A 25,315-nucleotide genomic window follows, 5' to 3' on the forward strand; every position below is an offset into this window, starting at 1 on the left:
CTTCAGGAACAAAGTGGAGTTTCAGCTCTACAAACATTCATCGGAAGCGGAGCTGATTCACGAGGCAGAAGTAATCTCATTGGCTGAGTTAAACATCAGTGGGAGGAGCCAAGGGAACTTTTTTTCAAAGCAATTTTTGCAAGTCAAGTCATTCATTCTTACCTGATATTCATGATGTTGAAAGGTCAGCAGGCTAATTTACTAGCTTACCTAGAAAGCTCGCATTTGAACTTGTTAGCTCAGCGAAGCTAACCCACTGATTAACCTCATAATGTTCAGGTAGTAGCGTCCAACCCGTCTAAAATAAGTATGTAGCATGTTTTTTTTTCCCCCAGATATCCCACCTTCACTTAAAGGGGCCCTGTGGAGTTTTCTTGTAAACACAGTTTCTGTTTACATTCATTGTGTGTATCCTTGAGGTCTAATGAACTTGCTGTGTGCATTTCCTTTCTCATAAAACCAATTTTTCTTAAGTCTGACACCTGCATTCTTTACATCCATGGATATTATAACGGGCAGTCTTCCTTTTCCCTGCCTTTGCTGGTGCATCGCTGAGTTTTCTGGTGTGTTACCGCCACCTGAAGGTCAGTGGAATAGTGTGAAACGCTTGGCAGAAATGTGTATCACCAGACCAAACAAAACGGGAACCCACATGTGAAAACATTCCTCCATAATGCTGCTAGTGGACAAAAACTCCACAGGGTACCTTTAAAGCTGGAACATACTTCTCTGGTTTGCAGATAAAGTTTTCAGGCTGGGTTCTTGTGCTCACCTCATGACAGGAATTAAAACAACCAATCTGCTTGTTTAACACTCAGGGGTTGATTCACCAAATTTCCAATTTGCAACATGAGATCATTTCCTGACGTTCTAAGCGATACTCACAACCCATGTATGAGCAAGATACTCCAGATATACACAAGCCATAATTAGAGTTTAAAGAGATTTGTTGAAACTAGTAACGGATTCCATCGTGCGCCAACAAGTAGTGTTGAACGTATTCATCGCATTGGTGCCACTGTGAGTCGACACAAACTCCTTTAACCTCATCCAGACTCTTTCAGGTTCTGGTACAGAAAGTTGATGTCCCAATTACTGATCTTAGCTGCAAAGCTCTGATTGGTCAGTTGCTTTTCCAACTGAGAATACAGCACAACAGTTGGTGAATCTGCAGCGAGTCAGAGATCTGGAACCAGGTTACATTTTGGGTTGTTATGACTCCTGAAGAACTTTCTACTGTTACTGTATCCTCACATGACCACTGTTCTTTAGCTGCACCCTCTGAGGTCTAACTCAACCACTGGGATTATTTTTGCCTGAAGAGCGTCTCTGCCTCTGACAAATCTGCGTGGAACTTAAACTCCAGTCTGCTCTTCAGGACAGCTCAGTCTTATCAGCGGCTTCGACGTGATGCCCCCCTCCCACCTCGGAGCCACCGGGCGCTAACAACGTCCTCCGGTTGTAGTGGTGGTGGCCCTTCATGATGCCCGAGTTGTTGTTCTCGTTGAGGATCTGCTTTTGCTTCTGCCGGTTGAGAGACTGCACCAGGCCGAGCACCACGGCCGCCAGCGAGTACTGGCCGGTGATTTTGCGCGGCTGCAGGATGAGCGGGTTGGGCTGCACCCGGCCGAGCAAGAAGTGCGTTCGGATCTTGCCCTCCTGCTCGCTGATGCCCTTCACGTAGATCTCGCCGCGGTACTCGAAGGCAAAGCCGCGCTCCTTCAGGATCAGGTAGGTCTCCTCGGGCACCTGGATCTTGCCGCTCACGCCCGTGCTGTCCATCCGGCTCGCCAGGTTCACCGTCTTCCCCCATATGTCGTACTGCGGCTTCTTGGCACCGATCACACCCGCCACCACCGAGCCGTGAGCCATACCTTCCAAAGGCAAACAAGTGACTCGTTGTTACACAATGCCAACCTATTGCGTTAAAGAAGATACTTTTCTGGTTATAACACGAGGAACTGGTCTCTTGTTATAACCAGAAACTTCCATATGTCATTAAAATAAAAAAATAAAAACAATCTGGTCCCGCGATACATTTCCATTTCAACAGATTTAAAAAGACAACTTAATTCCTTCAGTTGCTCTTTGATTGACCTTTTTCACTGCAGATATTCTGACATGTCAAAGTCAAGAAGAAACAGGTGTAAAGAATAAAAACGGATGAAGGCTGAATTCCATTTCGTTGCTGTAGGTTCAGGTTCAGGGCCCTGTGATTTCCCTGCTGTGAAAAGGCCTGTCGACTGTCAGACCCTGAAGGTGACAGAGTCACTTTGATCACACTGTCCTTTTTATTTCTTATTTCTTGCAACTGAATTCATCACTTGTTCCTGAAGATAAACTTGTTCTTCATGTTAAGACGAGGAAAATCATTGGCACTGGTTGCCATAGTGACACAGGCTGGTACCGTTTGACTTGGGTACAGCAGATGTGGGATGCTTTTATGTACTCTGAAGGACTGAATGCATCTTTAGCTACAGTGCAGAAACTATCTGACATCAACACTGTGCCTGCATCTTCCATGTGACTGGGGAAACATGAAAACATGCTGCAAATCAATGTGAGTGGTTAAGTAAGGGTTAAATAGTTTGAACCACTACTTAACCATCAATAATTTTATAGAATTTTTTAAAGAACAATGCAAAACATTCTGTTTCTCAAACGTGAGGATAAGCTGATTTTCTCTGTTGTATCTAAATCAATGGTTCCCAACCTTTTCCAACTCTTGGCCAACTTGAAAATCTCAAAATTGTTGGCGTTCCACGTTCAACCCCACAACAATAACGATAAAGACGACCGTTCAGGATCGAACCTGAAGCAGGTGAAACTCAGTTCACTCAGATCACTTGTTGATTCACCATCTGTCTCTCGACTCTTTCCTTTGTAGTCTTCCTGTTTCTAACCAGGTATCTATGTTGCCAGGGATGTGATCTTTCAGTGTGTACCATGTGGTCCGGCTGCAACAACATAAGAGGTCCTATTCTGGGCTTATCACAGTGATGGGCTTTAATAAGAGAAAAAAAAACAATCAAAGGAGTTATTCAACATTTTGTATGTTTTTAACGATCATTTTGTTTTTCAAACATCAGTCATAGTTTTTTTTAATATATAATTACTACATCTTTTCACCAAAATATTGGCCATAGGTTGGGAACCACTGATCTAAATGTAAAGTGAAAATCTTTGGATTAAGACGAAACAATTAATCTCAAGACGTCACTTTGAGCTTTGATTAAGTATTCATCCTTAAGTCTTTCTAAGGTCAAAAAAGTTCCCAAAGAAAACTATGGATTGATCAGTAATGACAATAATCATTAGTTCCAGCCTTTGGAGAAACATCTGGCACCCTTCATCATAGGATTAAGAAAAGATTAAAGAATAAGATGGGGATAAAAATGAAGGAAAGACAGAAGAGATGAGGAGGAGGTGGAAGAAGACAAAAGAGTGGGACAAAAAGGGAAAAATAGGAGGAATAAAACATGTACATGATTAAAAGAAAACGGATTAAAGAAGAACGAATCAGTTCTCTGAAAGACAAAGAGCTCTTACCGATCCTCAGCTCAAAGTTGTTGAAGGAGTGTTTGTTGATCTCCTGGATGCTCTCGTTGAGGGCGATGGCAAAGTCGGCCAGCGCGCACAGGTGACCCCATTTATCTTCACATTGCTGTGGACGGCAGAGGACAGAGTCTGAGTCAGCTGAATGTCAGGACCGGCCGGACGGCAGCATGTGATTGAAGTAGAAAACTGCTGTTTCCTGCTACATGTTTCCAATGCTGATTCCAATGACATCTGGTAAAGAAAGGTTTGTAATCTTCTGCTAACTCTTTCCTGTGCAAATCTTTCCCCGTTGTCTTATTTTGCAAAATGAATGATAGATTGTAAACAAGATAACCTCTGCTATTTAATAAATATACTGTTAATGTGCAACATGTCTGCCTGGTGTTGGATGATAACCCACCAATCAATCAAATCCTTCACTGGCCATAATACCTTAATAGACAAGCATAAATTACACCATTGAGATATTTAATGAACCAAGAACTCAAATCTATTGAAAACAATGCAAATCTCCAGTTCTTGATGCTCCCACTCACCTGCTGCTGCATGCAGGTTAAAATCAATCAGCTGGACTGATGCCAGTGTTAACGACACCAGAGAGGACCTCACCTGTTTCTCAGGTGACAGACCGGACACGGCCATGTAGGTGCTGCCGATCGTCTTGATCTTCTCGATGTCCTGAAACCGTTCCTCACCCAGCAGCTGTGACAGTTGTTACACAGAGACACATTTTTAACATTGGTGACAGTTTATTTACTAAGAGTTTATTTTTCTAATCTCAAAAAAAAAACTTTTCCTAAACATCATCAGTTGCCCACACAGATCAAGCTCGGTGATTCTGAAGACATCCAAAATGAAATGAGTCCAACTCTTGATCTGCGTTACATGCATGCTGCCGTCTGCTGCTCTGCTGAATCATCTTATACACTCAAAAAAGAAAATACGGATACAAATACATGGCATTTTGCAATTTCTTACTACTGACCAATATGACAGCAATAACTGAACCCATATTTAGTCTAAGAAAGCTCATACTGTAATGTTATTACAGTACGAACACATTGCTTTGGCAAAGTACAGTCCAGTTTGGAAGCATTTTACATTTGAATAAAAACACAACTAAAGCATTTCCAACCAAAAAAACTAAAATAAAAACCTTTAATCTCATTTCCCAAAAACGAACATGACTGCCCAACGTTTGAAAGTAAAATTATTTTACCTTTTAAGCAATTTCTTTCAAACCAATTAAAGCTCCATAAAGTCTAAATGTAGATGTCCATGTGTTGTTTGATTATAGATCAGGTCTAGCTTCTATATTAATACTGTGAAAGTATCAAAGCCTCAGTCCACAGAGAAATGCACACAGCCTGTATTCAGAAACTGAGCCTTAAAACCAGCCGTCAGGACTTCTGGAACTTTGTGATGTCACAACAAAGCAGTCACCGCTCTCAGCCACGTCCCAAGCCCCACCCACCTGGACCCACTATCTACCTTGTAGGATTTGGTTTAAAACACTGGAAAAGTGTAAAATATGGAGCCTTTAACATATTGATTCATAAGCATCCGAACACTTTTATTTCCACCTTCTTAACTCGAAAGCACAAATGTCAGTTGATGATACTTTCTTCCTTCAACTTCCTGCCTCCAACCACCAGTGCAACATAAATAGAAAACTAATTGTATAGCAGCACTTAACATGAGCGCCGACGTAGCTGTAAGAAATGTCTACTGAAACGGCATCAAGAGAAAAGAGACGTGACTGAAACAATAAGAACCTTGTTCCAACGCCTCCACTATTCTGAGCTGCAGCAGCCGACTGTAAAACAAACCAGACCTTCCAAAACACAACTCTCTCTTCTGCTCCATGCGCTTACATGCAATTAACTGCTCGACTAATTGTCTCCTAAAAGGTGTGATTCGGATCTCATTGTGTGCTGCTGATATGACGATCCACTCTGCCGTCGAGCTCCCAGAGAAAAGAGGAGTGTTGGTGTTTGAGGGTGAGTGAGGAGTGTGGCCTGAGGCTGCACAGAGCTCAGCTGGTGTCTGTCTGTCTGTCTGTCTCGGCCCTTATATTTAGAGACTGACATTTTCTGTCAGAGACTCGGCTCAGTTCGGAGCCTCGATCAGGAACCACAAGTTCCTCTAGACTTCAGTCTGTTCCCAGGGAACCGAGATGTGCCAGAGTTTCTCAAAAACTTCAGCTGGATTGCTAAATTACACTGAGCCTGAGGCAGAGAGAACTTCTCACAGTGTTTTTCATCTTTATTTCTACATTGTAAGTTTCTGTTGAATAAATCTGATAAATACAGGGCGGGATGTTTTCCAGAAAAGTGAATCCTGAATTTAAAGATATCCTGACTTTACACTTCAAGCCTGACTTAAATTAGTCAGAAGTGTCTAATCTAGATTTCTCAGATAAATTGGAGATAAATCTTAACTCGGCGCAAAGCGCAACATAAGTGTCCGTGCTAGTTTCAGACTGAGCAGCGCTCGCTTTGTTTAAATATTATAATGTTGTGCTCATCTGAGCGCCAATGGGCGTGTTGGTCTTAAAATGAGGTGTGGTCAGGAGCGTTGTTGGCACATTGATATCTTGAGACAGAGGAAAACGATTGACCAACAAGAAACTGGTCTTGAGTCAGTGGCAAGATTTTTTCTCCTATTACAATGGCAAAAGTTACATGGACATGATGAACAAAAATGTACTTGTGTGTCGCGCTTTACTCCGTGCGCTTTAGAGCCCAAAGTGTGTGTGGTTCATGGTTTTAGTAGATGCTAGGAAAGTGAGTTTCCTAAACCTCCTTTAAACCTCAGTCATGAGGATTTTCTGTTTCAGTTTGCTTTGAGCTCCTTTTATGGCACTAGAAAATCTCTGAGAAATATTTCTCATACAGAAAGAAAGACATTCAAACTGTGGCAAAGCTTAAAAATAATCCAGTAAGTCGTAAGGGAAATCAATACTGGAGGAAAGCTCAAGTCTGGATTTATCGCTGTCGTCTACTTTATAAAGAAAATGTCCAAAACATTTAGTATCTGTGATGTTTATTCCCTGTGGTGGTTCTTCTCCATCTGACATAAACACCTTGTGACAACCTGCAGACGTGGGCTCTTCTCTGCCTTTGTATTAATCAGCTCTGAAGTGTTCTGGGGAATGAGGTGGATCTTTTAATCAAAAATGGAGGATGTTGACGTCCCCTGCATGTTTAAAAGTTGGCCTGAAGTAGAAGTGGGTGGACTTCAAAGTCCGCAGTCTCACCTCGTCAAAGTCGGCAATAATTTCGTTCAGGAGCCTCAGGCACTCGACTCCCTGGTTGTTCATCTCGGTCTGGGAGTAGAAGTCGGCGAAGCCCGGGATGGAGGCGAACATCACGCCCACGGCGTCGTAGGACTGTGAGTACAGCTCCTGTGGGGACGGACATCAGACAACCAAAACTTATTGTCATGTTTTCCTTGATGAAAATGAAAAATATGTTCAACCGTCACTTCTATTTTGTTCCTGTACAATTTATATGACGTTAAAGTCGTCGAGTTCTTTGGTCTTTGTAGTGTTAATGTTCAGATGAGGAAGTCATCTGTGAAATATGATTTAAAGGTCCCATATTGTATAAAGGTAGATGTCCATGTCCATGTCCCTTTTTACAAATTGGGACCTTCAAATCCTTGCTGGTCTCTCTGCACATCACTTTGTATTGTTCATTAATTAGTTCGATTTCAACTTGGACAAATAAATAAGCCTCAAACTTAAAGGCTTTAGGATAAATCATTGCCTCCTCACTGGTTGGTACTGAATGTTGCACCTGCACTACACTGTCTCCTCCACTGGGGGGCAATGTTGACCCGTGGCCAAGCAGCGCAGCGGGTCTGCTGACATGAAGCGGCATGTCCCCACATACTAATGCCACATGCAGTACTTAATCATGTCCTTATGGAAATATTTTAATAATAGGCTGGTAAACATCACGTCCAGTCAGAGTTCAACGTTTTCCACTTAATAATTCAGGGAACGTCAGACCTCTCTCTCTCTCTCTGCATTCTGCTCAGCGTTTTACTGTAATTACACACTTATGGAAAAAAAAAAGCCTCTGACTTTATTGTGACATCCTCGCTGACATTATACACACTCTTAATGAGCTCAGTCAAATGTCAAAGCTTCAAAGTGAAAGTTGTTCAAAGTCAAACTAATTTAATTCCCCGGTTCCTCCGTGCATCTGTTCAGGAGCACGTCAGTCAGTGTTGCGGGGTTTCATCCTGCAGGTTAAGTCTCTTAAACTCACCTCAGGAACATTACTGTACACTAGATAGACAGGTGGATACAGGTGGGTGCGAAATGAAAGTAAAACCCAACATTAAGTGTGTTAGAGCCACCACAAGCCCACGGAAACGCTTCAATGCTCCTTATCGTGGATTCTCCGAGTCTAAATGTCAGGTTGAGATGTGGTGACAGTGAAGGCCGCAGCTTATGATTCGCTTTGTTTTTAAACTCAATGAACCCTTGTGACCTAATTGTAAAATATGATTTAGAGTTCACATGGTTCTACTCGAGCTTCTCTGGGCTGAACATGTGCACAGAGGTTGTTCACGTTGCTGTTTTTAATTGTATGTACAACGTGTAACTTTTACATATTTATTGACTGTTGATGGTGTTCTGAGTGATCCGATAAAAATATATCAGATTACAGGTAAATACTAAAAACACCTGCTAAATTGGATGGTGGGTTCCGGTGGGCGGGGCTTGGGGCATGGCTGAAATCGGCGACTGCTTTGTTGTGACATCACAAAGTTCCAGAAGTCCTGACGGCTGGTTTTAAGGCTCAGTTTCTGAATACAGGCTGTGTGCATTTCTCTGTGGACTGAGTTTTTGATACTTTCACAGTATTAATATAGAACCTAGATCTGCTTTATAATCAAACTACACACATCTGGACATCTACCTTTATACAAGATGGACCTTTAGATTTTAAATATTAAAGATCTGATCTGACTGATGCTCAGGATCAGAATGAGAATTGAGGAAGTTAAAGTCAGATTGCTGCACCCCTAAAATCGTACAGTGCAATTCTACAAGACTTGTTTAATGCCTGTGAAAACAAGTCAAGTATAACTCAGCATAAGCCTCATCTTAATCATTTAAATCTGAAACAATGACTTGTCACAAAACACAGGGGGAGCAGGAAACTGAACCGAGAACTCAGGATCTAAAACGCTTCTTGAGCAAAGCAATGAAACCTTTGCTGCGAACTGTCATAAATAAAAAAAAATACCTGAAAATGAGGGTGTTGATATAAATGACACTCAGCTCTCTGTCACCTGATTAATTCCAAAGATCATCAACACCTCTTCAGGGGTGTAGGAGCCTATTAATATCCCAGTGCTCCAGTATCTAAATCACGGAACAATAAACAGCCTGATTAATAATGTAACAAGTGATTAGGACCCAACCTATCCTAATGGATGCATTTTTAATCATGTCCTTTTTAATTAGGAACAAGCATGGGAGCAGAAGGATATCAGTTCTCCTCTCCTGACATTCATAATTCATCGGCCCGCTTGGCTTTTGTTCAGGAAGCAATGGAAGATCGGAGGAGTCGATAACAAAGGAGCCCAGACAAACGAGGACAATATGGCGATTTGACTCCGTCGTGCGATAACTGTCCTCTCTGCCGACCGCTACAATCAGTCATTATCCAGTTGGTAAATGAAGAACGCAGCAGAACGAACGGCTGAAGAAAGTTTTCCTGTCATGTTTTTTTTTCCTTAAAAGATAAAATATGTAACTTTTTCTTTGTACTTCACTGATATCAAACCCTGGTGATGGAGATTTAAATAGATCCATCCCAAAGTCATCTCGTCTTTTATCTTAATTGCTGGCAGCTCATTACTGAGTGACAGTGAAGTTATACGACAGTCTTTGATTAGGAAGTTTTCCCACTTTTAAAGTTTATTAAGCTTATAAATCTCATTAAAAGCGATGATCTTTTATTGTTAGTCGATCTGCTACTTTGGTCCAAACTCAAGAATCTCAATTTTATTTTGTCTGTACTGTACTTTGTTTTGAACTAATTAGCAAATGTTACACTGAGATATAGTGAACACGGTAAACACACCTGTTTTGAGCCTGAGTGAAGCTTTACAGAGCTGCTTTGGCTCTAAACTCATTTACCAAATCCAAAAGTATGTGGACACCTCTTTATTGCTGTCTCAGCTACACCCATTGCTACCAGCTATATAAAATCAAGTAAACAGCCATGCAAACCCAATTAAAGGAGCTATTTGTAAGTTTTTGCTATTGCTACATAGCCGATGTTAGCATTAACAGCTGTTTACTTACCGGTCTATAAGAAAAGTTGTGAGTTCAGCAACAAACTTAATTCCTTTACTCACCAAGAGCTGTCTCCAGAGAGTTAAGTGGAAATGTTTAGGAGCAACAACAGCTCAGCCGCAAAGCGATAATCCAAAAATCAATTGTCCTCAGCTGCAACGCTCAGAAGCAGCGGACTACTGCAGGAAGCAACTTCAGCACAAGACCATGGGTTTCCATGGCAGAGATCCACTGGACCGTCAAAACAATGCATTCGAGGAGTTAGCAGCGATGTAAAGGTAATCTAATGTACAGTGAACGGGTTGAAACATGCACAAACCTGCACCAGCCCTACAGAAGGCCCATTAGTTATGTGCGTTAATGTATGAGTTCCCATTTTAGTCTTTTAATGAGTGCAGAGCAGCTCTATTCACTGGAAATTAAAGGCACAAAAGGAAAAAAGGTTAGAAGAGATAAGGTGAACAAAAAGAGAAACTCTGTAAAGTTTGACTCTCTGGAGAGTCGAGGCAGCTGAGTCACTGAGACAAATCAATGTGTTCTCTGCCGCTGACTGACAACATGTTATTAAAATCAAATCAAATGCATGCAACCAAAAAAAAAAAAAACTCTACAAAGGTTTCTGGCTGAATGAACCGCCCCACCAATTCTCTCTCTCTTTACACAATTGTTTGAAAAGCAGTTACACAGTCTTTTCTTTCCTTCGCCGACTGGAACACAGAAGCTCAGGGAGAACATTGTGACGAACATAGGCGACAGGAACAGGTTCTTCAGCGCAGACTGAGGTGGAGCACTGAAAGACTGAGAGTCAAAGGAGGCCTGAACCTGCCTCTTACTTTCATATATTTTATCCAAACAGTTGTTGTTGAACATCCATCATAGTTTGCAGACCAGCCTCAACTTTGACCAGCTGACTAACACGGCTCTCCCCTGTGCAGTTAGCTGTTATTATCAGTTTACTTCAGGTCCATTCACTTTCAGTTTGACCTCTAATTACAGTGGTTTAGATTTTTTCATGACTTTTTTTCAGCGACATCACAAAACTACAAAAAATAAGACCGAACTTGTAATCAACTGGAATAGATTCACTTCCTGCCTTAAAGACGCATCTAAGTGGATTTATGTGGGTTTGAAAATGAACTTCGACACTCAGATTAGTCTGAGGTGGATCATTCATCACTTTTTCTTTTTTCTTTCTTTTCTTTTTCTTTCTCAAAGTAAAGTTACCGTCACATTAAAGTTCTAATCTGTAACTTTTCCACATTAAATGTCTAAAACCATCTAGACCTGTGTTCTACATGTTGCTGAGTTGTGTTCTTACATCATCCCAAATGTTTCCATCAATTCTCAAACCAGAGAAATCTGTGATTTTACTCATGGTAACAGTATGTTTCATTGGTCGCCTTTCAGTGACATCATATCCTCTATGATCATGTGTCAGTGTGTTTGTCTGACAGAAGCTCAACATTGACTTCTATCTAGTTTTAAGCCACATACACTTTTGACACCTTGGTGGTTTTCAGCTCTATATTTGAAGCAGATGAAGGATTTTAGTCGTCGGACGTCTGGATCTGAAGTGACGTCCTGTCTTGTGTCACTGAAGAGCGTCAGTGAATCTCAGATTTTTTTAATGTGAAACTGCTTTATTCAGTGTTTCTACTGGTTTTAACCCCCTGGTGTGTTTGTTACGGAGAGGAGGACACCACTGATCCCACGCTATTTCACGACGTCACCCAACGCCATCTTTTGTTATTGTTTTGATTGAGAGACCCCAAGAGGCAGAAGTTACTAACCGTGTGTTTAATGCTGATGGAGACACATTAAACAACACCCCCCCTTCTGATGTGTTCACATGTTTGTTGGAGGTTCTGACATTTCAGAGTTTGCGAATGAGCTCCTGAAAGCCGAAAATCAAACTGTGTAACCTACGAAAAGATGATGGTGAGTTTGATTGTTTTTTTTGGATTTCAAGCGGCTCACCGACCGACTGTCGAGTTTTGGATTAGTTCCACAAACATACCGACAAAAATCAAGTTTGCACATACCTCGTTGTCCCGGTCCTTCTCCAGGAAGTGGCGGGCCACATGACTGGGCAGGATGTTCCTCAGCATGTTCTCGTTGTGTTCTCTCAGCTCCTTCATCTCGTTGATCTCCTCTTTGGCCTGTACGCGCCACAGGAAGTCCAGTCGGGCTGTGTACTCCAGCTGAGGACAAAGGAAACGCACAAGAAAAGACACGATGCATTTATTTGCATGTTTTGAATATTTCGAATGTGTTTGTTTTAATTGAATGTTGTCCAGTTGACAATTCAATTCAACAATTATTTTCCATTTTTTTCCAAACATTTTGTTCAACTTCTCAAAAATTCAGACGAACCCTTTCTTCAGATTTTCCAGACAGGTCCAAGACTTTGTTAATTGCTTAATTGCTTTAGAAAAATAAGGAGAAAGTTTGTTGTTTGTATCATTTAAATGATGGAAAGGCCAAGCCACGGCTCAACAGTGAACGGCTAAATTAAAAAAAATGTGTTAAAGGTTGGATCAATTATGAAACACGAGAGAGTGATCAATCTGAAGTGCAGCAAAAAGGATTCTAATGGGCAACACAAATTGCTTTTCTTGATGCACAATTAACACAAAGTCATTTGAGCACATCAGAGCCAAACAAAAGCAGCAGCGTTTAGTTTGTGCTTATTGAAGGGAGGAGGGGATGAAAAGTCAAGCGTCTCTCTCCCTGTCAATCGACGGAAACAGTTTTGTGATTAATTGTGGTATCAATTAGTCCCTTAATCACACGAGTGAGTAACATAACTTCAATCTCATTTTCTGTTTTCTCTAATTAAGAATGCACTGCCTGCGGCGCCGATTTGGCGTTGGGATAATGAGACGCCGGCCGATGAAATAACGGAGGTCGCTCAGTCGTTAACTAACCTGACCTCCGCTGTGCAGAGCTGGGTGACATGTTCGTTCAAAATGGCTTCTATTAACCCGCAGAGAAGCAGAGGGTGTTAATAAACACTTTACTCAGCTGCTGCCAGCTCGCACAGTGTTATTAGGTTTGCTGCAGAATAATGTCCAACTGCACAGTCATATGTTGTGATCTGACAGGCTGTTACCCAGCCAGCATTCAAACATATGAGGATATCACACACACACACACACACACACACACACACACACACACACACACACACACACACACACACAGAGTTTAGCAAAAACTAAAGTCTGAAACTGTTTATACTCGTACAAAGACTTTCTGCTTTTCCTTCACCACATTTGAGAGAAACTGTTGTACTACAGTACACCAATGTACAAATACTCCATTACAAAATAAAAGCCCTGCGTTCAAAATCTTACCTAAGGATGGAAGTTCAACCTTAAGCCTTTTATGAAAGAGACATCCAGAGGAGGAGTGTATTTTGTAAGATAGGTACAAAGTCTTAATATGAAAAGCAACTAGTTACTATATCTGCCATTTAAATGTATGTGTATGCTGTAAAGTACACAAATACCTTGAAATTGTGTAAATATACTTCATCACTGACTACATTTAGCAGACAGCTGAAGTCAGGCCATTGGACATTTACAGTTTACATTTGAAATGTATTTTAGAGACAAAGATACTTAGAGACTGTTTATGAGATCAGCTGGAACCTGCCAACTTACCTGTGAAGATCCACAACACTTTGTGACTTCATTAGTAAGAAAAGTGCTTAAATAATATTAAGATCATTATTTGAGACTGTGTACCGGTCAGTCATAGTAAATGCGTTTGAACACAATTCCATTTTCATTCATTCATTCATTTTCTACCGCTTATCCTCTAGTAGGGTCGCGGGGGGGCTGGAGCCTATCCCAGCATCTTCTCGGGCGAGAGGCCGGGTACACCCTGGACAGGTCGCCAGTCCATCGCAGGGCAAACACATAGAGACAGACAACCATTCACTTTCACAGCCACACCTATGGTTAATTTAGATTATCCAATTAGCCTAGTCCCCATTTTGCATGTCTTTGGACTGTGGGAGGAAGCCGGAGAACCCGGAGAGAACCCACACTTGCACGGGGAGAACATGCAAACTCCACACAGAAAGATCCCACGGCCGAGCCGGGACTCGAACCCGGAACCTTCTTGCTGTGAGGCAGCGCTAACCACTTCACCACCGTGCAGCCTAATTCTATTTTCAGTTTTTATCATTATTTGTATTTTATTTGAGTAAATTAAAGACCAAAACAAAGCTAGAAAGGTCTAACATCAATTATCACTGTCATCTTTCAGAAGTAAAGGGGGAAGTGGAGTGAAGTTATTTCTTGTTTTATCAGCACAAAACAGCTGTGTCCCAATTCAGGGGCCGCATCCTTCAGACGACGCGGCTTATGACGGCGTGGCCCTTCGTAGCCGTCATAGACCACGAAGGCTGAACTGAAATGAGACGGTCTGGTCTACGGAGAACGTTAGCTGTTCAACTGAGCTGAAGCCTAACACTTACATTTGAAAGTGTAATCCTCAGGCTCTCTGTCGGTGTTGTTTGCTTTCAGTACTGGAAATGAATCTTGGGATACGTTGGGCCGTGAGGGATCCACCGGGGTGCCCAGGAAAAGAAGGCCGCATTTCTCGGCTCTATTTGAAGGAGCCTTTGAATTGCGGCAGCCTGGTCGCGCCACTGTGACGCAATTGGTCTGCAGATGCAGCCTGATGCGGCCCCTGAATTGGGACACGAACCTCTTGGCAAGGATGCTAGAAGTTTCTGACTCTGACATCACAGACTGTTGTCAAACCAACTGTCAAAAATTGTTTTTATTTTTTATTCAAACATGACTTTCTTTAAATTTAACCGACTAGTTTTAGCTGCATAAACACAAACCACAACAAACCTCTGGGTTCTTACAGACCACACATAATTACCTATTTTGTTGTTTAGGTATATGACGACCTTAATTTCCTTAATTAAAGTTTTGATTTCTTGGTATACGACTGGTGCCATTAACATCTCTGATTAACCTGCTGGTCTTAAAATGATTTCAGAGAAAAGAAACTCATTTGAAAATAAGAGCCTTGTCAGCAGCCCCTGTAATGAAACGCTTCATGCTGGCTGTGCTTTATAATGTAATTACTGCTCTGACAGGAAGCAGCGCTAGTGAAGAACAACCTCAACTGGCTTGTGGCCTCTGTTGCCATTAGTTTATTATGTAAACGGTCTCTGGCTCAGTTTCAGCTGCTGCTTCTGAAGAAGCAAAAATCAGCCTCACGCAGCAGAAAACACATGGAACCTGCTTAATTCATTACATTCATTTGTATCGTTTATACTTAAATGCACGAGAACACACAAATTCTGTAATCATCAGTCATCTGCTCACACAATAAGTGATGTGTGCTTGTGCTTGCTTTGGCATAATGTCAATGGAAAATGTGAGTTATTGTGAACACATCATACATAACACATTGTGGAGACATCATACAAAACACTCACATTTAACGAGCGCTCAATGAGAGTGAGGTTCTTATAATGAAAGAGGCTGTGAAGAAGAACAAAGCAGCGACAGAGTGTCCTCCATCTTTCTGCTCTAAAAGGCTCTTCTGCACAACACGACAAAAAAATCACCTAAACGTCTCCGCTGAAAGAAGCTCTAACTAATGTTTTTACACCCGCTGTGTTTTCTCGACAACGGCCGACAGCGCTGTGAGTTTTCAGCCACAAAGGAAAAGGCCTGATCATTCGGTGCAGAGAGTGAAACGATGAAGCTGCTTTATTATCTCAGTGTTTAGCTTGGTGATGTATTACCTGTTTTCCTTCATCTCTACGTGTTCCTGTGGGATCTCCGCTGTCCTCTGTGAAAATGTGAGGTGTTATAACTGTGTGAGTCATATATTATATGGCAAGTAGCAATGAGACTGCTGAACCCACCATTAAAAAGATGTCCACATACTTTTGGCAAGAGATTTGGTAAATGTTTCCCAAGAGTTTGGAGCTGTAGCAGCTCCATGACGTTCAGAGTTCAGCAACAAACTTCATTCCTTTACTCCAGCGGTGGAAAGCAACAGCAATGAAGTTAGCATGCTAAGCATGTAAGTTTTACAAATAGCCCTTTCAAGAAAACACTAGTTCAACACTAAGAAGCTGTGTCTCATTTAGCAAAGCACAATATAAAGAAAACACATAAGAAATAAAGGGAATGATTGAAATCGATGTAACTCCAGCAGCAGCATAAAAACTCTCACTACACTCACCTCACCTAAAAACTGTGAAAGAATTTAGGTTCAACATAAAAAACTCAACGTGGGTGGAAAAGAATTTTCCTCCAAAACATTTTAGATAAGCTGAATATAATTTACAGGAGACAGAGCTGGAGGATAACACCTGCTGTGAGTCTGACCACTAAGAGAGTCAACAGTACTTTTTCTCACACAGAACTAATTTTACCCAAAATTCATTTAGGTTATTTGGCAGAAAGGACAGAGCCAATTACAGAGCTCACAATGTGTTTGAACCTGGCACATCGAACAATTAACGCTCCACTAAAGAGAAAGCTGGATCGCATTTGGCACCGCGGACGTCCCTGTTAAGAGGAAACAGTCTCTTTCATATGCGCTCTTTTCTCTCAGCCTGATGCAGCTCTCACAAACAGCCTCTCAGAGCGGCGACACTTCCACACCTCACGCTGCGAGCTGCCATTGTCTCTGCTTTTCCAAACAAGTGGCAGAATTGACCCGGGGAAAATCAATATGCCACTGGGTGACTTCAAATGCGGCTGCTCTATACTTTCATGGGGGCTACAAAGGACCCTCAATTACGACCTTCTCTCCTCCATCTCTGGCCGTCGCCAAGCCGCTGAACAGCACGATCAAAGGTTGCCATAGAGAAAAGTATGAAAGCGACACGGTGATACCAGCTTCCTCCAGGCTGATGACTCTGACTGCATGTTTATCAAAACGGCTTGTTATTTTGTATCAGATGTGTGAAGGGAGACACGTTTGTTTATGTGAGTACCGTTTAGGTTAGATGTTATACAGCAATGAAACATATTAAAGTATCAAAAGTGTTGCTTCTCAATATTTTCGGTCTGTGACCCTGTCTACTTGTACTGCTTTGTCACAGTTTACATATGTTGTGCATAATGTTCCAGTAAAAGGGAGGTGGCTGGGATTTAATTTGATGTAGTCAATGATATTAAGAAACATTTCCATGATTTCTCTGTTTAATAAGTGGGACAATTTCTTCAGTCGAAAGTAGTTCAGATGCATTGACGGTAAATAAAGACGGATGTAGCCTCTGTGACGTCACCCACAGGGTTCTGAAGAGCAGTTTTGAAGCTCAGAGTGAGCTGCTCCGCTGTCGCCATCTTGGCAGTGCCTGACTCCACCCCTAACTCCTAGCTAATCAAAAAAAAAAAAAAATAGGCAAAGATGAGGGGTGTGTGTGGAGCTGAGACTTCAGTGCATGATGCCGGTTTGTAGCAAGCATACACTCACCCACCTGTCACTCAAAGAGGCCACGCCCTCAATTATACATAACTGTAAGCGAATTAACGAAGGAAGGAAATTAGCTCCAAAACTGTTTTTGTACCAGGCTGTAAACATGTTTCTTTCTGCTGTAAAGTTGGACATTTTAACATGGGAGTCTATGGGGACTGACTCACTGTTGGAGCCAGACTCTAGTGGCCATTAGAGGAACTGCAGGTTTTGGCAAATTTTTTGCTGCTTGGGATCAACACATCTACTCTCAAGATCTGAGTGTCACTGCAGACGACGTCTCAAGTCTCAAGTCTAAAGTCTACATCTCTGATTTCTACATGTGAATTAAAAACAGGGGCAGGAGGAGTCATGGCAGCTTATTGGTTCCATCTCAGTCATTTCATTGCAATGTTGCCACTGGCTCCAATGGGTTACTCGACTGTTTAGGTGATGACTTTTGTTTATATTGTTATTATTTATGACTATATTTATGTATGATAGAGAAAGACAAAAAGAAATGTAGTTATCATGTTTTGGGGTGAATTGTGTCAACAACACACTGATGATGCATATTTTCCAGTGAGTGATATAATTTTTTAAAACTCCTCATCATCTTGTTTAAACACCATTATGACTACAGTTGTCTGTCTCTTTTCTGTTTTTCTTCTTCTCTTGTTATTATTACTTCAGGTTTGCTGCTAACACTAATTAGATGGCTGCATAGCAACAAGAATGATGCAACGTTCCTCAGGCCCACTACATTCTGGTCCTCTCTGTAACTACCATGTAACGGAAAGGTTCACCATTTTTCATCCCACGTATTCATGTTATCTATAATCACGCAGAGCTCGACATCAACAGCATCTTTAGATTTGGGAATCTGCTGCTTTAATTTTTTGGACTATTTATAAAAGTCTTTCTTTCTGGAGGAGAATATGACGGGGAGAGCTTTATGTTAATCTCTTCTTCAGTATTCTTCCACTGATTATGAGACTGGTCTCACCTGCTGGCCGTGGTAAAACACTGCGAGGAGGAACATGGCCATCAGGAGCAACGACGTCTCTTTAGTTCCCAGGAAGTTTCTGTTGGAACAAGAAGACGGGTGCATCACAATCTGAAGTTAAACTTATTACTTTGTTTCCATGCTTTTAATTTTCCTTAGAGTTTAACAAACAAGGACACATGATCTAATACATGTTGACCTGTCTGAATTTGTAAGTCCCCTAAAGCACCAACATTTGTCATGAAGACAATGATGTTTGAAGTTTTGAAGACAAGGTCCTCCTGCAATATTTATAGTACAGCTCATAAAAAGCCTCTGGAGACGGAAAATGAAGAAGGAAATGGGGCAAAAAAACAAAAAGAGCTGCTGATTCGCTGATATATATATAGAGTATTTGTGTTGCAAAGTGTTTCCATTATAGATTTGTTTTTTCCATTTTAAAGGTATGTCAGCCATGTCAGTTTTCACCTGAGGTCCTTTACTGTCAGTTCCCATAAGGCTTCAAAGAAACGTTCCCTATGAAGCTCATACTGTATAGAAACCTCTTCTTGAAAGCTTTCTAGTGCTTTTTTTTTTCTTAACCAGTGTATAATTGGTAGACCCTCCGGATGCCTTCGTACATTGTCACTGTAAAGGTCATTGTACGATGACCGCCAACGCCTGTGAGATGAGTTTTCTCACATTTGCAACATTTAGAGAAAAAAAAGGTCAGTGTGGCTCCCTGGTGTGTTTTAAGGAGGAAGGGGTGAGGAAACAGACAAAAAAATGAAGATACATTAAAGCACCTATCTTTACTTTAACACATGTGCTTAATTAAGAATTAGGCAGTAAATGCTGTGAAATCTAAGCGAATCATTTCCTGTACAAGTTTCAGTCATGTTTTATTCTTGAGACACTGAACATCACACTGGCTGAACACGTCATTCAAAAACACTCACTCTGTGTTGTGGTGGACGGTGTCGTAACGGACAAACAGCGAGGTGTAGAAAGCCTCGGTCAGCAGCGAGTAGATGGCGATCATCACCAGCAGCACCGCCAACTTCAACACCGAGTTCAGCCGCAGGAAAACCGCGCACGTCACCATCGCCAGGACCCCCGTAAACACAAAGTACTGCAGGAACAGAAAGAAAGATGTGATTGTTAGGTCATCAGGTCCATGCTTTACTTCCACATTTTATACGCAACTTTTATATTATATAAATTATATTGTATCCAGGTCACTTTGTCTGATAATTTACTTCATGACTAAATACCTACAAAACTAACGACACTGCCATCAGTCTCAGCTGTACCTACCTTCGTCAGTTAGCAAATGATAGCATGCAAACATGCTAAACTAAGATAGCTGTTAGCGTGCTATTAGTATTTAGAGTGTGTAGCCTTCCTATGTACAATTCTGAAAGCAATACTCCATTCAGGATTACATTCCAATAATGATAGAGCAGTGGTTCTCAAAATGGTCCTTGAGGGGGTTCCTGGGGGTCCCCAGCAAAAAGGGGGATTATTTATTTTCACTAAAATCCCATCCATAACTAACACAATGACAGCATGTGTGACTTTTTGGTCATGAGTTGAAAGAGGTTCTGCAATAAAACATTTAAGAGCAGAACTTTCATCACATGGGGGTCTGTGGTCTAATCTGTGTCAGTTTAGCTGTCCTCGATCTGAAAAAGTTTGAGAACCACTGCGTTTGAGAACCAGAAAAAAGGTATATTTAAAGGTCCCATATTGTATAAAGGTGGATGTCCATGTGTTGTGTGATTATAAAGCAGGTCTAGGTTCTATATTAATACTGTGAAAGTATCAAAGCCTCAGTCCACAGAGAAATGCACACAGCCTGTATTCAGAAACTGAGCCTTAAAACCAGCCGTCAGGACTTCTGGAACTTTGTGATGTCACAACAAAGCAGTCACCGATCTCAGCCATGTGCCTCAGCCAGAGCCTCCTCTCTTCTGATTGGCTCACTGACCTGTTGTTACTAGAGCTCCAGAGAGAAGCCTGAGAGAGGATGTGTAAAACTACATTGAGATGGTTTTTGACCTAAAAAAAAAGCTCTCAAAAATACCTTCTTATGGATCAACACTTCAAATAAAACACAGGAGAAGAGGAAGATATGGACCTTCAAGAACAGAGTGGTAAAAATTGAAGCAGCTAAGATCTTGAATTTATTCTCTAGTATGAGTCGAAAACACTTCATTTCCCATAATGCAACTCAATGTCATAATGTCTCCTTCCATCCATCAGCTGGTTTCACAGGCTAATTTGGCAGCAACATTTTTGAACTTGTGTCTGATCTAATATCCCACTATGGCTAAAAAAAGAAAAAAGAAAAAGTCAGTAACTCTTCTTCATGTATCTAAAACCATCTGACTTGCACAGGCAAGCTTTCTTGATGCTGGGGACTGAATAAGTTAGTGATATATATATATATGCAGCGATATGTGACTCGACCCCGGCTTGGAGCGATAAAAAATGTCGCCCCCTTATCAGCTCCATCAATTGCTGCATATTGTGTGAACAAAATAACATAACAGATATTTTCTCTGTGACATTCAGACAGCTCCATCAGTCGCCGCTGTCAGGTGAGACCTCCCTCTGGGTGCGAGCAGATGTTGGAGATGTTTAATTCATCATCTCGCCGCCGTCGCAGAAGTAAAAAAAAAAAAAAAAAAAAAAAAAAACACAACAGATGGAAGTGACTGCAAGATTCAGACACCTCATTTAGTGGGTACCTCTGGGTAGAAGCAGATGTCAGGGATGGAGGCTGACTCGTTGTACGTCTGGTTCCTGAAGGTGCTGGACTTGTCAAAGTCGCACCACAGCTGTGAGAGGAGACCAACAGCGGAGGGATTATTGTTATTGTACAGTATTAAACCGATGCAGGATTAGTACAAAAAAATACCCCGAATCCCTTCTCATACATTTTTTCATCAAGCCTTTAATCTTTCAAGATGCTCGTGTCAGAAACTAACATCTGATCTGTGAGTAAACAGGACGAGGTTCAGCTCTCTCGGGAAGCTGATCGTTTCTGACCTCTCAGAGAAATAAACCGCAACACGTTCATATCAATAAACAGCTCATCCTTTACAGGAGGTGGTGTCCAGTTTCTGAGGGAAGCTTCTTCCTGTCACACACGACCTGATGCAATGAAATTTGGGGTTTGTTTGATACAAACAAATGAAGGTGAGCAACAGAATCAACAGAGTTCAGCTTCATGCTTCAGCTGATAGATTTAAAACAATGTTGAAGAAAACAAAGAGTAAGGGAAAAGTGCGACATGAAGCTGAGCTGAAATGATACAATAGCACATAAGTTACATAACATCATTTACATAAATAAGATATTTAGTTTATTTGGTTTCATTGGTTTTCATCAGTTTCATTAAAAAAGAAATAAGATAAATCTCATATTCTATAAATCAATAAATGCTTAAGGATACAGAGGATAACTATCATTATCACTATCATTATTATTGTTATACTATATGTAGGAGTTCATTAGTTTAATTTGAAAGGTTTAAGTGACTGACATGAAGATCTTACATTAAATCCGATGTCTTATTGTGCATTCAGTTTTTATACCATTTGAAGGCCTGTGTGTGTTGGTGAGATTTAAGGATTTCATTTGAATGTTTTGCAGGAAATCGGTCACTGTTTCACCACTAGTCTTAAAGGATAAATCTGGTGATATTCAATGTTGTCAGTAAATCCCATGAAAAGACCAGGAACTGCAGTGTGTGTGTGTTTGTGTGTGTGTGTGTGTGTGTGTGTGTGTTTATCTACAGTCTGATATATCTTATTCCTCTGAGCCACAGAGCTCCATCGTTTCTGTTGCACTGGATGGCATGTTCCTTCATCACCATGAACACACACACTCTAGTTTATTTTCACTCCGATTCACACACACACACCGTCCTGCTGCCGCAAGTACTCTGTAGAGAAACAAACGTGGATTAATCCGCCACTGAAAATAGTCCCCAAGAAATCCACAGTTTTTCTTGTGTGTGTTTGATAAAAAAAACTGTTTGAATTACTGAGCCTTCTTTTAATCAAAGTTTACATTTGTGAGCTGTTTTTAAAGCTTCAGTAGGAACTGACTGACTTGGGTCTTTGTGTCACAGAAATCAAAACGCATTGAGAGGTGGTCTAACTTCTTATTTTAATGATATTTGTTGAAAACAGTCAATAAATCCTGTTGAAACTCTTACTACCCTTTTCTATCACAGTTAAAGTTTTATTTTCAAGATTAAGTTTAGACACCAAGATTAAGAAAACAATAGGACACACAGACTCCATAAATATTCATAAATAACAAATAATAATCTGACACTGGAAACTGAACTCACAATATTGATCATGGCCGCCAGAAAGTTGATGAGGATTGAGACGAAGATGATGACGTTCCGTGCAGCGTAGGTCTCGTTGATCCAGCAGCAGGCTTTTCGCAGGACCAGAGGCAGACACTTGTAGTCCTCCGCTGTAGTAACTAGGACCAGGCAGGAGTGGAGGACGATGAGGACGGAGAACTGGATCACCATGGTAACCATCCTTCAGAGACATGATAAATAGCAAAATAATAATAATGATAATAACAATAATATAACAGCTGTGGGCTGACGTACAACATTTTCAGACTGGACTTTCACATTAAACACATTAAACCTTTGAATTCACAACAGAAACTGAGACTTTATCTCATAATTATGACTTCTGTCTCTGACTTGTGACAAATTTTGATCTGAAAACGATCAGATCTGTGTCTCAAAATGACAAGGAAAAGATGCCATCATTTCTCGATTGATATCCCATAATTGAGAGAATGGTGTTTCTTAACAAAATATGGATTCTGCAATTACATCTCACAGATAGTTTCTTTCATCAGACTGAAACATGTTTTCTTCAGCAATACATTTCAAACATCTTGTCATTTAACAAAGAAATAAAATGGCTAATTTGTTAGCATTCAACACCAGGCTCCTGGACATGCGGCAGAGAAATGCATGGTTCTTTTCCTGGGCAGTGAGGGCTCCGACAGGTGGATCCCTCATGACCCAACCCTGGTAACCAACCCCGGTAATGAAAGCAAACAACACCGACAAAGAGCCTGAGGATTACACTTTTAAACGTAAGTATCGTGTTTCAGCTCCAAGGAACAACCAAGGACCTTAAAACCTCAAGTTTTTGTTAAAAAAAAATGTATTTATGGTCAAGGTTGCTAGGTGACAGATGCCATGCTTTGTGACACAACGGTAAGGGTGAAAATCCTCTGTAGGCGCAGACTGTCTCATTTCAGTACAGCTGCAAAGACACATCCTCCAGAGTATGCAGCGCCTGAACCGGGACACAGCTCTGGACTACAAATCACTCCAGTGGTCAAACTTGAGCCAAGAACATGCAATATTCTTAGGAGCCTCAGCCAGGTGTTGCTGAGCAGGACAGAAGTGAACCTGGAGTGTTCTTTGTTAAATATCTTTCAGTCAGAACTCTCCACCATGTTGACGGACTGTTGTTTTTACCTGGCAGAGGGAAGCAGGCTTTGGATGGTTGTGATGAAGATGAGCACGATGAAGGCGCACACCAGGTTGGACTTGAACACCTCGTCCCTCATCTGGGAGTACTGCACCGTGAAAGGGAAGAAGAAGAAGACGAGAGGGAGAAAGAGGAGGTGAGAGGGGGAGGAAGATGGAGAAACAAGTTTTCAGACGAACAGAGAAACTGAAGACACTGAACCCTCCTCAAACACAGCAGTGCACTGCCACAGATGCATGCGACGGGTCAGACACAAGCGTTAGAGAGAGACAGGAGCCGGTGGGTTAGCCGCGGGGTCCTGGGGAAGGTGCGAAGCTGACAAGCGCGACGCTAGCTGTTAGCCGTCGGCTATTAGTGATTGGCCGAGTCAGAGACACAAACTGAGAGCGCTTCTCTCAAAATGAGCTGAACTGAGGGGCCAGACATTTCAACTGAATTGAAACTAGATTTGAAATGTTGTTAATGAACTTAGTTTTTTTATTTCAAAGGTTTTATTGACTGAAATATCAATGCTTACAACTCAAACACAAAAGTAAAACGCCTGCAAATCAGTGGAGGTTAATAATTATTTACTGTTTAAATGTGGTTTTTAGATACTTTTAGAAGACTTCCCACTATTCCCTCACTGTATTTCATAGCCTCACAAACATTTATCTGACGGCTGAGATTTTAACTTAAAAATGAGATAAACATGGGCTTTGTCAGGTATCATGTATCATCTCCATAACGCAAACTTTAGAGAAAATGCTGTTATCCTTCATGAAATATACAAAGAGATGCAAAATGTTTTGTAATTGTTTTTTTTAATACCAACTTATAATCACTTTTACTTCAGGCTAATTGGATTGCAGGACTTGGTATTACTAATCTTACTTTTGTAGTATTGATTTATATTTTCATTCATTTTATTAAAATTTTATTTATCTAAAGCTCACTAATAACGGGTTATATCTAATTTGTTTACAACTACTCAAGCAGAAATGTAAAAATTCTTTATTGTATTTATTTACTGATACGATTACAAAATAACGAGCCTGGTTGACGTGTTACAGCGTATAAAGAGCAGTTTCCACATATTGATTTTAATTAAATTATATATTTTTCAAAATATTGAACTATCCCTTTAAAAATGCACTCTAAAATAAAAAATGAAATAGAATAACTTTTCATATAAAGTGAACATGTACGCATTGTACTTGTTACTTAAATTTTAGTTAAAAAGCAGTTTTTCTGAATTAAACTGAATATTTCCTTCACTTCTGCAGAAAAGTGATGAGTTTTTATTTTCATGATTTCACGGGGGTTTATTGACATAAGAGGAGGGAAGTGTCTGGTGCTTGACAACGCGAGCATAAGCATTTCCTGAAGGAAGCCCCGTGCTGATGTAAGACTCTAGACTAGATGATTCATCAGTCTGGACCGACAGCCAGACTCGTCTCAGTAGTAAACTCTCCA

The 25,315-nt window shown here is 41.0% G+C and overlaps 1 protein-coding gene across 2 annotated transcripts in view; it reads right to left on the reverse strand.

Annotated features, from left to right (window-relative positions):
* The window catches only part of adcy8 (adenylate cyclase 8 (brain)), an 89,371-nt gene continuing 64,056 nt past the window's right edge, over nt 1–25,315 (reverse strand). For both annotated transcript variants that reach the window (XM_023396720.2, XM_023396719.2), the window contains 10 exons: nt 23,848–23,948; nt 22,678–22,879; nt 21,065–21,154; nt 19,271–19,443; nt 18,333–18,411; nt 11,923–12,081; nt 6,818–6,964; nt 4,168–4,260; nt 3,550–3,664; nt 1–1,874 (listed from right to left, as the gene is read on the reverse strand). In XM_023396720.2, coding sequence (XP_023252488.1) covers nt 1,375–1,874; nt 3,550–3,664; nt 4,168–4,260; nt 6,818–6,964; nt 11,923–12,081; nt 18,333–18,411; nt 19,271–19,443; nt 21,065–21,154; nt 22,678–22,879; nt 23,848–23,948 — 1,659 coding nt within the window. In that variant the 3' untranslated portion in view covers nt 1–1,374. The remainder of the gene's footprint in view (nt 1,875–3,549; nt 3,665–4,167; nt 4,261–6,817; nt 6,965–11,922; nt 12,082–18,332; nt 18,412–19,270; nt 19,444–21,064; nt 21,155–22,677; nt 22,880–23,847; nt 23,949–25,315) is intronic.

This window comes from Seriola lalandi, unplaced genomic scaffold, assembly GCF_002814215.2.
Source record: "Seriola lalandi dorsalis isolate HSWRI2012SDOR001 ecotype SW California unplaced genomic scaffold, Sedor1 jcf7180002054982, whole genome shotgun sequence".
In the NCBI taxonomy this organism is placed as follows: domain Eukaryota; kingdom Metazoa; phylum Chordata; class Actinopteri; order Carangiformes; family Carangidae; genus Seriola; species Seriola lalandi.